We start from the raw sequence: 15,516 nt of genomic DNA, 5'->3' as shown, positions 1-15,516 counted from the left end.
GACGTAACGGTCCAGTGGAAGCTCGATGGCTGATGCCAAGCGCCAACCAAATGCTTTCAATACACCATTTAGAAAAATTGGCCCTGTGAACTTTGGCCTATTGACCTGGAAGTTTGGCAAGCAACTCACTGATAATGAGAAAGTAGTTTAAAATTTGAGCTTTCTACATTGAGTAGTTTTTTCTCTATGAGCATCTGAAAGGAAAAAAAATTTAACATTTTTGGCAATTTTTGCACTTTTCAATTGCTCATATTTTGGCAACCACTTTATGGAAAATCTCGAAATTTTGCACACTACCTAATAAAACATTCTCTTTTGAATGAGATTTTCAGAATTACTTCAGGTGTTTGGGGTGGAGAAATCTACCCCCAAAAATTGACATTCCATTTTCTGATTCCTGTATATGTAGTCAGTCAGTGACTTTTACTTGACAAGGAGTCACTGCCTTGACTCCTGATCAAATTCTTCATCACACACAGAAAGCACAGGAAGAAACAATCTGGTTTGAACATACAGTCCTGTTTTTGCAAAATAATGTAAATACCACATGGCCCACTTGACCACTTACAAAATCCTGGAATAGAGCCGGAAGTCACTGTCACATCCATCTTAGTCCAGACTTCATTCCTAATGATTTATCTTATCTTCTCGGATCCATAAAGAGGCTTCCTGGATGATTAATTTTCAAGAGACTGTCCAATTTGGATTCAGATATGCTGACAAAACCTATGTTGCTAGTACCTGGCATTAGTTGAAAGCAAAGACAACAAGCAAATGTACTTTTCTTTCTTATTGCATCTGTCTATTCTGTACAGTCCAAAGTCCTGGTTTGACTTGAATCAGTTAGTTTATGATAGTTTTGATTTTGTTTTAATGATAATATAAAAAGTTACTGTTTTTTATTTAAGTTGAGATTTTACATTAACAAAAGTTGTATTCAATACTATTATTTGGATATTTTTATGGTCATTTACTGGTTAAAACAATTGTTCACATTTGGAGATTAGTTCACTATTGAAATAATTTTAAAAGAACAAAGCAAAATATTTCTTAATACATTGTGCAATGCACAAAAAAAAATAAATAAATAAATTTCAGAATGTACTGGTAATTTTTCGAAATTTTTTAATTATGAAGTACAATAAAAAAATTAACAGAACTGTTGGATTTTTTATATTATATGCAATTGTGAAACTGTGGCATCAGTTCTTTGTAAGTCAACTTCATTTTTTTGTGTATTTACCCCTCATATTTTTTGTTTCTATCAAAAGCAGCTTGATAAGACTGAAGCTGTAGAGCAATATCTTAGGAAGTTTATGAATGAGAAATGACACAAAGCATAAACAAACAAAATTTTGTATGCAACTATGTAACATCTTCAAAAGAACATCTACTGAACATTCTTCTTGATGATAGTGAGGAAACTATAAAATGAATCATGGTTTATAATGTGTAAGCAGTTTAAATACAGTCAGAAATTGATCAAAGATGATCCCTATTCGAAAAGACCTGCTACAGAAAAATAATAAATAAAATCATCAAATGAGATCTTGCCCCCACAAAATTTTTATCTAGAGATATTTTATCTTTTATCAAGAGATTGAAAGGTCATGAATTCCAAACAAAAGAAGTGGAAGCCACAGCACTGCCTTTAAAAACATTATAAAACTGACTTCTGGGGCTGTTTTCACAAATGGTACAGATGCTGGTAAGTTAGAAGTGTGTATTCTCAGGAAATTGTTAATCACCAAGGAATGTTAGAACTTTAATGCTTACTTTATGTTATGTGCAGCAAAAGGCAAAGAAAGAAAAAAAAAAGACTAGTTATATGGTCATGCAAATCTCTAGTGCATATCATTAATAAATATATATTGAAACAGCCATATAAAGTGTTATGTTTATTATTCTGACCTTGTCACTATTGATTGCACCATCAAATAGTTAACAAAAATTAATTTGAAAATTAAAATGATGTGTGCGCATTAAACTAGGGCCAAAAGTTCAATTGAAACAACTTTAATCCCTCATGAACATTTTTGACCTGATCTATAAGTCAACCTTAAGTGTAGAGTAGTGTAACTCAAAAACATTGGTGAATGATTAAAGTTTCTCAGCAAATAAAGTGTTGGAGAATTTGCTATTTTTGTGCCGAGGGTGCTGAGTTAAATTTACTTTTGACTACCTTGTAAATGAAATTTTAAATGAAACAAAGTTTTGAAAAATTTGATGTATCAAAATGTATATTTCATAACTGGTATCTTTTAAATAAACAAATCTTATTATATAAAAACTTACCATAAACATTTCTTCTTTGGAACAGCTAATTCTTCATCTGGTTTTCTTTTGTTGGATGTTTTAAGTCCTAAAACAATAAAATCAACTTAATAAACTACATCAATATTAGATTACTAATATGAATTAATGAGTTAATATATACTTTACATTTAATAACAGAACAAAAACAGCACTAATACATTGTATAGATTGCATGCAAAAGATTATGAAGAAAAACAATGCAAGCTTTCGATTTGCAAAATCATCACTTAACAGTGCACATATAGTCTTCAAAACTTTTGGACTCAATTTTGGTAATGTTGGGAATTACTGGCTAATTCAATTAAGTTCAAAGTTAAAGAAGAAATATTTCTAAAAATTGAAAGTTTCCTGGTTTTTATTCAGAAATTTAAGAAATCACCTTTATATTTATGAATTATAAAATTCATAATCAAATAATTAAAGTTATAAAACAGTATCTACAATTGAATTTTTAAGAATTATTTAAGAGTGAATTTGAAATCTTAAAATCGATATTTTAAATACTCATAACTATGCAACCAAAAACAATAAATTACAATTTCTCAATTTTTAAATAAAATTTTTAAACATTAATTCTAGTAGATTTTTCATTAATGATTTGAATATTAAACCAAAGCGTATTACAGAATTTCACATTCAACATAATACATGACAAGAATAACAGATCGGATTTTCATATCTTCTGTAAGACGAACATCAAAATACCATTCGTAATCTGGAAATTTCTTCTTTGATGTTATCAGAAGTCTAAAATTTACCATTTTGTAAGACAAGCATAGAAGCATTAATTTTTTCCTATATTTTCTTTCTAAATGTTTTCTAACAACTAGATATTGTCAACAGATCATCATTAAATATGCTGGCTTGTAAGTCAACCTCAAGATTTTCAGCTAAAAATTCTGATTTACACCTAAACCTGTTATTCAAGTCAATTCCCAAAGATATTGTAGGCTAAATTTGAAATTGGATTTTGTATATAGTACACGATAGTTACACAGCATAACATTATGATAGTCCTGCTACATACAGTTTATGATAGCATATGCCTTACAGTGTGCATTAACAGTAGTGATGTCTTAGTGCAGTGATATATCAGTAGTGTTCATTTATATAGGATTTTTATTATTATACTACTAGTAGTACTAATTTCAATGTTAAATATATGTTATATCAGTTCACAAACATGATTTAGTCAGATATATTTTGTGACCCTGCAGGAGATAAGGTAACAGCAATTATTAAGTGTTCCATTTGTTTACCATTCTAATCTAAGAGAATCTCTAATTTTGGAGGAACATTTTCAGCCATATAATAGTGATCCTGTATATTATATTTTGAATCTTTGCACTTCTACATTTTTTGTGAAATACTGACTTGAAATTAGAACACCAAAGTTGAATTACAGTTTATTTAGAATTTCAGCATTTGCTATGTTAACTTACACATTTGAAAATCCAGACAAATTAAATAGTCCAGATTTTCAAGGCTTCACTATATCTCCAATACTATTAATCTGTCAAAAACAAGAATAAAATAAGTGAAAATTTAATGTTACTACACTCCGCGACAATAGTATAACCCACCCCTCTAATTTTTTATATTTACGGTAAAACTAAATATAAGTAAATAAATTCCTAACGCGCCAGCATTGTTCACTTGATTCTAGAACTATGGTATATATATAGTTACGTTCCGATGTTGCTTTGTTACGCAGCGGCGAAGTTATTGGTTTGATAGCGCGACAAAAGTATAACCCATTCGTCTCATTGGCTCAAGCAGCTCGGTGCACTGGACATGTCAATTCATGTTTATACTTGTTTCGTGTCACTCGTAAGTTTTTACGCATAAATAAATTGTTTAAGTTAATAATTGTCTATTTTTTATTTAAAATGCCACGGGGAAAACACTTAAACGAAACTGAAATTGATATAATTAAAAAATTACATTCTGAAAATTATTCTAAGGTCAAAATTGCAAAAATCATCAACAGAAGTCATCGTGTTGTGCGAAATTTTTTAAAAGATCCCGAAAACTATGGTAAGAAAAAAAGGACAGGTCGACCGAGAGCAACTACACCACGAGAAAGAAGATCAATTTTAAGAGTTGCGTCCAATTCTACGCTTACCGCAAGACAAATCGCAGCGGAGGCTGGTGTTGATACGAATTTAAGGAATGTTCAACGTATTATACGTGAGTGTGAACATTTAAAACGTAAGAAATTAACAAAAAAACCGCCGTTGTCTAATAAACATAAAGTAGTTAGATTACAATTTGCAAAAGATCATGTTCAATGGAAAAAAAAGTGGCGAAAAGTTATTTTTTCTGATGAAAAGAAGTTCAATTTAGATGGACCTGATGGTTTTAATTACTATTTTCACGATTTAAGAAAAGATAATTTTATATTGAGCCGTCGACAAGCCGGAGGTGGTAGTGTAATGATATGGTCTGGTATTGGATACTCAGGTAAAATGGATATTAAGTTCTGTTCTGGAAAAATAAATAGTAAACGATATATAGAAGTAATAAACGAGCAAATTAACTCTCATGCAATGCGAATTGCTGGTCCTAATTTCATTTTTCAACAAGATAATGCCAGTATCCATCGTGCAAAGGTAGTTAGAGACTACTTTACTGAAAAAAAATATTCAAGTTCTTGAATGGCCAGCGTATTCTCCTGACTTGAACATAATTGAGAATTGTTGGGGAAATTTATCACGAGCTGTCTATCGTGGATCAAGACAATTTACTTCTGTTGAAGAGTTAAAGAAGGTGATAGTTGACGAGTGGCAAAATATAAATCAAGACATAATTAAAAAGCTATATGACAGTTTACCGGACCGAATGATTGAGGTGATAAGTAAAAGTGGTGGATCTACTAAACATTAATCTATATGAATGATTATTGTTTGTTATATTTTTCTCGAATTTTTATTTAAATTTCATTACCTGGGTTATACTTTTGTCGCACTGCAAAACTCAATATCATTTGTATTTGGTTAATTATGCATTTAATAAATAATGTATTGGTAGTATAATAAACTTACTAACACCCAAATTTTGTGTATTAGTAATATATTAATATAACTATAATTCTTTATCAGATATGAAAAAATTAGGGGGGTGGGTTATACTTTTGTCGCGGAGTGTAGCAGATAAGCCCGGTGTTGCTTGGACAAAACAGTAACGATAGCAAAGATTAAAATTATTATATTATAGCCAATCTTACCCTTTTTCACAGAATGCAAGAATTAGGTCCCCGTTTCCAGACTAATTAGAGAATTTTTAGATGGGTCTAAAAATATGATTGATTTCCCACAAAAAACCGAATCTGTGCCTGAAAAATCTTGCACACCGCTTTCTCTTAACACTTCCATTGTTAAGGAATAAACTTCTTTCATCCTCACGTGGTACTCTACTAAAACACAATTAAAAACAAAAAATTGCATCTCAAATAGTACAGTAGAAGCTGAGTTCTTTAGGATAAGCCTTAATTCTTTCCCTCTTCCCCATGGGGGAATTTCCAAAAATCCTTTCTTAGTGTGCATTCTCGTAGCGTACCCTATTAAACACAGTCAAAAACACAAAAAACTGCATCTAAAATAGTATAGTAGAAGCAGAGTTCTTCAGGATAAGCTATAATTCTCTCCCTCTCCCCATGGGGAAATTTCGAAAAATCCCTTCTAAATGTTCTCATGACATACCGTGTACCAAATTTCAACTTTCAACTCGTAATTGTTTGGGCTCTGTGCTGGTCCAGAACATTCGAGAGTGTTCTAAAATGTTCCACAATGATCTGGGATATGTTATGGAATGTTCAGGAACATCCCAGAACATTCTGGAATGCTCTCAAATACTCTTGAATGTTCTGGACTGTTCTAGAAATTTCTAGAGGGCAAAACTTCCAGCCCTTATATCTTCAACAGCACGCCCTTCAGGTAAAAACGGGAACCTTCTTCATGGATGGGGGATAGAGGGCTACCACACTATATAACTCCCCTGATCGTACCAGGACTCGTTTTTGAGTTTTAGCGGCACGCACATTGTACACTTACTTTTATAATATATATATATATTGATTGATTTTGTAATCTCACTAATCAAAATCTTATAACAGATGGCTATTATTTAAATAAAAAATTCTTCACTTCACTTATCAATTTTTTTTGTAATTAACTTGAACAAAAAGGGTGTATGAAAGATTAGTGTAGAAATAAAAATTTTATTACAGGAATAAATTTAACTAAATCTTACCATGTGTAAGTGCGTCATCGATACGTTCTGCCATATCCCTTCTTTCCCTGTCATATTCAGAATCCTGAAAATCATGTTTCGGAGGACAACGCAACCTCTCTAGTTTCTTTTTTCTTCTTTCTGCTGCTTCTCTCTCACGTTCTGCTTTTTTAGCAATCCATCTCTTTAATCTCTGTTCTTCATTAATATCTCTTAACCTTCTTCCACTCAGATCTCTACAGGCTTCTCTATTTGTTGTTTTCTCTATCTGGGCCCCAATAGCTCGTAACATAGAACCGAATCCTAAATAAAGTAACATAGTAGAAAATAAATACCTAACTCTTTTCTTACAAGAATGTTTTGATCTTCAATGAAAATCATTACAGATTTTTGTGAAGCAACTTTTAAAATCAATTTATACTAGAAGTAAAAGTAAGTAACATTGAAAGAATATAAACAATTAAGACTAACCTCCTTTCCCTCCCAGTAATGTGAGGGAGATGTGAACAATGCCATTGTTTGCAACTGTACACTGGTTATCAACATAACGTCCATTATATATAACTTTTAGGATTTCTTTAGGATAACCCTAGAAAAAAAATAATTACATGTTGTTATTTAACATCCCGAAGTTTCATTCACTGTTCTAAAAAACAAATAATAAATCAGCTTAATTGAAAAAACAAAAAGGAGAAAACTTGGCATCTTGTTGAAATTAAAAATTAAAGACTAAGTAAAATATAATTTACTTTTCTGACTTAAGGTGTGTTTTAGTAGATTGCACCACATCACGGATATATTTAATTTTTGATGTTTTAAATTAGCATAAACTCTCTTTCATTTATGCCATGTATTTAAAAACGGTTTAATGCTGGAGTATGAATTGGCTTTTAAATTGCCAAATCTATCTCCAGTTCCATTTTCTGTGGAAGTTACCGCTTTATCCTTATTTGGCTTCATTTTATAATAATTGGAAGACCTTCCTGTTGCCAATTCTCTGTTTTAATTCAGGATTCGGGGCTGACCAAAGCAAATGGAGTTAGACGACAATATCTGGCAAACATCGTGTCATTTCTGATTAATATAGTCCAGGTCCTCATTGTTTAAACATTGGGGATCTGACAAAAACAAACATGTTCGATAAAGTTCTGCCATTGTCCAAACAAATTCTTAAAAAGTTAAGGATTGTGTGAGACCCGTATTAGGCCGGGCCAATGTTAAATTTTAATTATTTCGAAGTCCTCTCGGGAGATAACGATCGAGATCCGCGATAACGATCAAGTTTCGAAGGATGTACAATCTTCCGCCGTCAAACTCACTTCCCTCCTTCTCAGGATCCGACCTGAGTCACGGAATTCAAGTCATCATCCTCTCTCGCGATTGGTGATCGTGGCGGAAGGGACTTAGAGTATAAATAGGGGGGAGATCTCTAAGAACGGGGAGCTGACGTCTGAAGAAGACGAACTGCCCGGCGACACCGTATCCGACTGCTGATGATGATATTAATTCTGCCAATACAGTGCTATTGCTTCATTAAAAATAACAAAATTACAATCGACAGTACGCAGCCAAGCATATAGTAAATGTAGTTTAAGTATTTACATTTTCATATTTTCTCCTTATTTCATTTTATGTAAATGTTAATTATTATACAGTAAAACCTGTCTAAAACAGAACCTGAAAAAATGGAAATCCGTCTAAATGAAAAATTCTTTGAAATGGAGTGATTTTCTATGTTAAATTTTACTATAAACAAGAAACCTGTCCAACACAGAAATGAAAAGTTTTCAGTACAAAGAACGTAATGTAGCTTGAATAAAACATGATTAAAATTTATTTTGTACACCAGTGTTTTTCAACCTTTTCAATCTCACAGCACACTTGAACCTATAATTAAATTTTTTGCTGCACAAATTTCCACAGAAAAAATCACGTGATTTAAAGTTGGGTTTGTAAAAATTCTATCACTATATTACTTGCCACTTAAAAAATATAGACAAAAGAATTAGGTTATGAATAAATAAAACAGTATTGCTGTTCCTTAAAATAGCAGCAAGTAAGACAATAGTTATTTAAATTAATAATTTTCATTTACATATTAAAAGAAATTAAGTTTTGATTTGCATTTATGTGTGTCATGATAATTGCCTTTAGAAACCTGCCTAATGTCTTGCTAGTTCTAAGTTAAAATAATTTGAACGAAATATGGACAATTACAGATACGTTTTTTATTTTACAACAAATTTCATTTTAGATGAAATAACAGTTATGCACACATTAATTTTGCTTTTGAATACATATTTTTTACTACATTATGTATACGTTTATTTATTTTAACAATGAAAAAACTTGTGTAATCAATTTAAAAGTGGTCTTAATTTTGATATGTACACTTATTGTTCTTTGGGCTTCTTTCGAAAATAATTTTGTTAATAATCTTTTTCACATTAAATTATAAATTTAGTTTACAAGTTAACTGCAATTTAATTGAAGTCTTAACAGTCCATTTTCAGACTTCATCCATTGTCAGAGATTTTTAATTTTTAAATCTTTAACAGCATTGGATTCTTAATAATATAGTATACAGAAACCTTGATTTGTTAGCATAGCTTGCTTGTTCTTAAAAACCTCTTGTAAAACAATCTTAAACAAGAATGACCTTATCCATTAAATATGATCAAAATTCATACTATGTTCCTGCAAAATTTTGTACTTTGTTAACCCAATCATTCTACCCATTCCCCAAATAACACTAAATAACTATAAAGCATTATTTACCCATCAAGTAATAATTTCAAAAATGAAACGAAATAAATAAAATGAGTATTGGTTTGATATTTCACCAATACAAAATGAACAAAGTGAATACAGCATAAGAGAAACAAATCTATTATTATTAAATAAAAATGCCTAGTAAGAAAAAATTAAGACAATAAGCAAGCAGAAAACTAGAGCATCTAGATATTCTGAACAGGTAGTCAGCCATTTTGGATTTATTTACTGCATGTCATTGTAGAGACTGCATGTGCCATCATAGTTTTTGTCAAATAAAATTAATTTTATAGCATGTATTTTATCAAAATATGCATTGCTTGCCAAATGTTTGTAGCATGGACCTACTAGAATAAGAAGCATTATTTTCAATACAATATTTATGGAAAAAAATCAGAAAATAACATGCAAACTGTAGAATAAGCTAATTAGATACCATAAGCCTATCATACATAGGCAAGTATTTATAGGTACTGTACTTGATTATCATAAGTTCCTTCAGCATCATAATATAAATTTGTTATAATTCTTCAATGATACTTAATTCATTCTTATTCCTCAACCTGTTTTATTTAGAAGTTATAAATTCTATCACAAAACCCGATAAGTACATAGAAACATCCAATGATCGCCTAAATGATCGGGCTATGATCAGAATTTTAGCCTGATCATTTAGGTGATTGTTGGATGTTAGTCTTTTTTGTCACAGAATTTATGAAGTTAAATCATCTATAAGTGAAATTAATGATCAAATTTAGATCTAAAGAACTTCAAAGAATTGTTAAAAAGTAATTTTTTTTTTAAATTTCAAGTTCAAATGATGTATAACTAGAATTTTTAGAGGTACAGTATACTATGTAAACATATTTAAACCTATTAAGTTAGAAATAATATAGACTTACCCTAAACATTATATGACCAAGAGTACAGATAAACAATCAGGTTATGCTATTATAAGGTTGATAATTTATTAATTAATAGCAAGGTTGAGGCCAAAGTTTTAAACGCAAAAACGTGTACGTTGGATGTTCAGCACCGCTTTCCTGTAAACCTACAAGTTTGACAGTAGAGTTTGGAATGTTGAGCACGATTCCACTGACTTTCCAAAACACCATTGTCAAACTTCTAGGCTTATGAGAAAGCGGCGCTGAACATCCAACATACACATTTTCATGTTTAAAACTTTGTCCTCAACCTCACTAATAAAGTACAGTAATTGTTCAACAACCATTATTTTCATTTAAAAAGGACATATTTCAAAACTTACTTTTCCTAATTTACTGTATTTTAATAAATTAAGGTAAAGAAAAAAAACTATTTTTTGTAAGTTTTACCATCTAGGATTATAACAAGTAACATTCAAGTGTTATGAAGTTTTACATTAACAATGATAAAACTTCTTTCCCATGAACAAGTTGGTGATCTTGAAATCAGTCAATCTCTTCCTCTTTATTACTAATAATTTTCTTCTAATTTTTCCCTTAGATATCAAAATGAATGCTTTCTATCCATTCTAGTAGATATATTGCTACAAATACATGGCAAGCAAGGCAAATTTCAATAAAATAAATGCTATAAATATAATTCATTTGACAAAAATCACAACAGCATATGTATCCATAGTTTATGTCAAATAATTATGTATGCGCTTTCTATGGCGAGTAATGCAGTAAACAAATCCAAAATGAATGAGGAGTCTACTCAGTATACTTAGCTCTATAGAAAACAAAATTTTTCTTAAATAAAACCATAATCAATAATAGAAAACAGTGTTGTAGAGATAGTACCATTTGTTCTAACATGGTTGCGCATTTAGGAAACTATCACATAATGAACAAAGACATCACAATTGAAATAAAAAATGAAGCTAAAACCTACAAGCCATCTAAACATAACATACGGGAATTTCAATCTCGTCACCATCACTTTATTCTCAAATATCAGCTGGCATTCATAGTGAATATTTCAGCTCATAATGGGGAAGGAAAATAGAAGATAACATCATATATTAAATTCTCATATACTAAATACTGAAAAACTGAAATCACACTCTATTAAAGTTAAATAAAGCTTTACAAAGCTGTGGTTCTCGACCTTTTCGTCTCAGGCCCTCCTTGAAAGCTTGTGCCCTGTGGCCATCTCATTTGAACATTTTACTAAACAGTAAGCAAGGATGAAATGATAATTAGAACTATCAGATGAAAATAAATGTTTTCAGTTTCATTAAGTCAATAAGTGCCATTTTCTTTCTTCAGGAAAATTCCTTCATTTAAAAAAATGCTAAATTATTACAAAACTTAAAACATGGCTAAACAAACCAAAAAATTTATAAACTAAACTAAAAAAGAATTGCACACGTTTCTTGTTTGTAAAAAATATAAAAGTCTGAGTGTTAAGTTAAGACTTGGTGTGAGCCTTACAGCTGATGAAAAAAAAGCAAGTTTTTGGTTTATGTTTAACAAATTTTCAGCCAATTTACGAAAATTTCTATTCTTGATAACTGACAAATCTATTTTGAGATTATGATATGAGTGACTCTACTAAAAGTTAATTCAATCAAATAAGGAAAGATAAGTGGTACGATCCAAAAGTTCGGGGACTGCAGTAATCTATGACATGTATTTGAAGTTACAGCGTATGAAATGGATTCTACCAAACCACCTCTACGTGTTCAGGTTAATTTCACCTATGTCATGTGATTAAACCGCGAGTGCTGCTGTTTTTTTCCGGAGATAGTTACCTTTGTTCCGCGACGTAATAAAAGTGGAGTTTCAAGAACAACCTCCAACATTTTGACTTTGCCATGGTAGAATCACCATACACCTTTCTTAGCAATTTTAAAGTCTCCGTAGGTGTTTTACCTAAACGCTGACAAAACTTAATGTCGGAGGTTGTTCTTGAAACTCCACTTTTATTACGTCGCGGAACAAAGCTAACTATCTCCGGAAAAAAACAGCAGCGCTTGCGATTTAATCACGTGACATGGGCGAAATTAACCTGAACGCGTAGAGGTGGTTTGGTAGAATCCATTTCATACGCTGTAACTTCAAATACATATCATAGATTACTGCAGTCCCCGAACTTTTGGATCGTACCACGTATAAAAAAAGATTTTTTTGTCTTGTCCCAGAGCTGAGAGAATTTTCTTCAATTTCAGCACTAGTCCAGAAATTCTCATTCTCCTGAACCTTACTTAAAGTACTGAATCATTCTACAGATCCACATTGGTCACATTTACTCCAAATGGATCCACCAACCATTCTGGATCTTCATTTCTAGCAAATTCGCTAAACATCCTATTTCACAGAACATATCGTTAACATTAAGCAACATAACTATATCTGTATGTACGATAGAAGGATGTAATTTATGTATTCATACAACTATTGTTAATCTGGCAATTCTGAACACAAACAGGATATCAGATTTGAGAATGTATAAGCTTATCAACAAGCAATGATGGATATGACTTATTATTCATCTATACCATACCAATTCTTTTTGTAGGAAGACAGACAATGCTAACATACAACACCATACACTGAAATGAAATACGAGTAAACAGAAAAAACAGAAAGTCTGATATGACTAATATGTTAATGGAAACAGAAATACATAGGCAATCACAGTTGGAGTATGCCAGATAATTGAGAAGCTGAATTATTAAGGGCCATATTACAGTCTGCACATGATAAGATGTAAACTCTGAATGAGGGGTTTCCCATTCCAGAATAGTAGAACCTGTGTAAAGCAAAAAGTCAAAGGAACCATATCTGCACACACAACCCTTTACAAGATATTCACTTCCAAAGGTCAGTTTTCACTGCATACCAGTATACTGCTTATTCTCCATGCTCCACAAGCTCATTATTGTTTGCACCTCACGCATGGAGGCATGCCCCCACACCCCCTAAAAACTACATAACATCAAATACCCCACAGTCAAGCAAGATATTCAAAGCCAGCATAGTCAGGTGAGCTAAGTAGCTAAAGATGATATTCTTAGCAAAGCAATGCAACTCCCAACCACATGCAATCTGAAAGTAGACCAATTTCGGAGGCCGTATCTCACAAAAGGTCACTCGTACAGGTATGGTTCCTTTGACTTTTTTACTCTTATAGGTGTGGTCTACAGCTCCGATAGATCCTGTATCATTGGCTGCGTTCAGCAGAGTCAACAGTTGTAACTGAGCAAAGGTGTTTCAATCGGAAGCTGTTACATAGTTACATCTGCTGAATGAGTGCCATATGCATCGGAACAAAAAGCAACCATTATTGGTCAGTTTCAGGCAGGGCTGTGGAGTAGGAGTACAAGTAGGAGTAAAGAGTAACAAAACATATTTGTTACTCCTTATTCCACTTTACTTAAACCAAATAACTGAAGCAAAAATGTTCTACTATTGTGAATGTTTTTGACGCCCCTTCTGTGCTCTCCTTCAGGCTTTTACATAAATCTGTTCTGAAATTTACAGAAAACGGATTTACGCTCTATCTCCTATATCTCAAACTGCACTTACTGTCATACATCAAAAATGCTCCAAAAAACCTTTAACACGCAGCTTAATTTTGCTACCAATGAATGTTTTTGGTCAGCTTCACCGACCTTCTTCAGGCTCAAACACAAAAAAACTTCATTCAAATTGAAAATTCTTTTGCCAAACGGAAATTCTATAACGCTTTTTTTAAAAACAAAGAAGGTCAGTGAAGCTGACCGAAAACGTTCATTGGTAGTAAAACTAAGCTGCATGTTAAAGGTTTTTTGGAGCATTTTTGATGTATGACGGATTTACGTAAAAGCAGCATCGAAAACGTTCGCAACAGTAGAACATTTTTGCTCCGGTTATTTGGTTTAAGTAAAGTAGATTTTATATTCATCCTGGTGTGTTAAGAAAAACTCCTTATTCCTGTGGTGGACTAGTATCACCACTTAAATGTTCGTTAATATTTGAAATATCCGAAGCAAAGTTTCTTTCCAAATGGATTTATTTACAGTAATCTCCAATACTTGCTACACTTGTCGAGTAAAGAGATCTCAGCTACAAGATTTAAGGTAGAACCATACAAGTCATCCACAGAGAAGTGAACAAGCCAGAAAAGAGCGGGAAAAAGCTCGTGGCGGGTGGACTGCACAAGCTTTTATATTCGCCTGAAAGCGCCGCCTGAATTTTCGTATGCAGCGCCAGGTTACAATTATTTGGCCACCACATTACACAGTCAAACATTAAAAAACAATTCATATGCATGTTCATATGGCAATGATGAAATATTGTTATTGAGGAGTACAAGTAGGAGTAAGGAGTAAGAGGAATCAAAAGTTTTTCAAGGAGTAGGAGTAACGTTTAAAAATCTAACTCTAGAGTAGGAGCAAGAGTAACCTCAAAATCATCACTACTTCACAGCCCTGGTTTCAGATAGAGATAGGTAAATGAAAGATGCTACTAAATGTGATGTCAAAATACCAAACATGTTCCAAAACAGTACTACTGTAGAGGGCATTCATCAGAAAAATAGTCAACAGCTCTGGAACTGTTGGGTCTATTGAACATAGCCATTCAGAGGTGTAATTGTACCTCTGTACACAATAATATAACACAGTAAACAGTAAGATTCTAGCTCTGAATGAGAAGGGGGTAAACCTCTCATGCAGACATAAAATCTTACCTACACACACGAGAATTATCAGTAGAAATTGCATTTAATCATTTATTATGTATGTGTGCATGATTATTCTTGAAATTATTAAGCATGCAATGAATAAAATATTTAAAATTATACATTTTTAATATTTTATATTAATATTGGTAAAAGTTTACTTTTAATACATGGCGCGAGTTCATAAAATCATTAGATTATAAAAAATTCAAAAACTAAATTAAATTTCAAAAAATCAATCAATTTCATCAGCTGACTTTCCCATTGTTTAAGCCTATTTCACTTAAATCACTTAAAAACTATTATATTCAATAAAACATTACTTACTTTAGTCCTACAAACATAATTTACTATATTTTCTACATTAACGTCATTTGTTACATGAAAATATTCGCTTTTTGAATCGAAATAATTAATTAAAATAACCATGTTATCTTTCTAGAAAGACAAAATCGTAACTAACAAAACTTCGTACACGACTACTTCTGAATGGATAAAAACCTAAACTCGTGCAATATTCGTCCAATAGAAATCGTTGTGACTAAA

At 31.9% G+C, this 15,516-nt stretch overlaps 1 protein-coding gene across 2 annotated transcripts in view; it reads right to left on the bottom strand.

Annotated features, from left to right (window-relative positions):
- LOC136979129 (splicing regulator SDE2) overlaps positions 1-15,479 on the bottom strand; it is a 29,817-nt gene extending 14,338 nt beyond the window's left edge. Inside the window, exons 1-4 of one of the 2 annotated variants that reach the window (XM_067275056.1) lie at positions 15,298-15,479; positions 7,018-7,135; positions 6,568-6,849; positions 2,296-2,362 (exon numbers count right to left, since the gene is read on the bottom strand). In XM_067275056.1, the coding sequence (XP_067131157.1) occupies positions 2,296-2,362; positions 6,568-6,849; positions 7,018-7,135; positions 15,298-15,399 (569 nt within the window). In that variant the 5' untranslated portion in view covers positions 15,400-15,479. The remainder of the gene's footprint in view (positions 1-2,295; positions 2,363-6,567; positions 6,850-7,017; positions 7,136-15,297) is intronic. The other variant, XM_067275057.1, reaches the window with a different exon arrangement.
- Between the last annotated feature and the right edge of the window lie 37 nt (positions 15,480-15,516).

This window comes from Centruroides vittatus, unplaced genomic scaffold (assembly GCF_030686945.1).
Source record: "Centruroides vittatus isolate TY-2023 unplaced genomic scaffold, ASM3068694v2 contig_579, whole genome shotgun sequence".
Lineage (NCBI taxonomy): Eukaryota > Metazoa > Arthropoda > Arachnida > Scorpiones > Buthidae > Centruroides > Centruroides vittatus.
The sequence above is the reverse complement of the archived record's forward strand: the minus strand, read 5'-3'. Positions and strand labels throughout refer to the sequence as shown.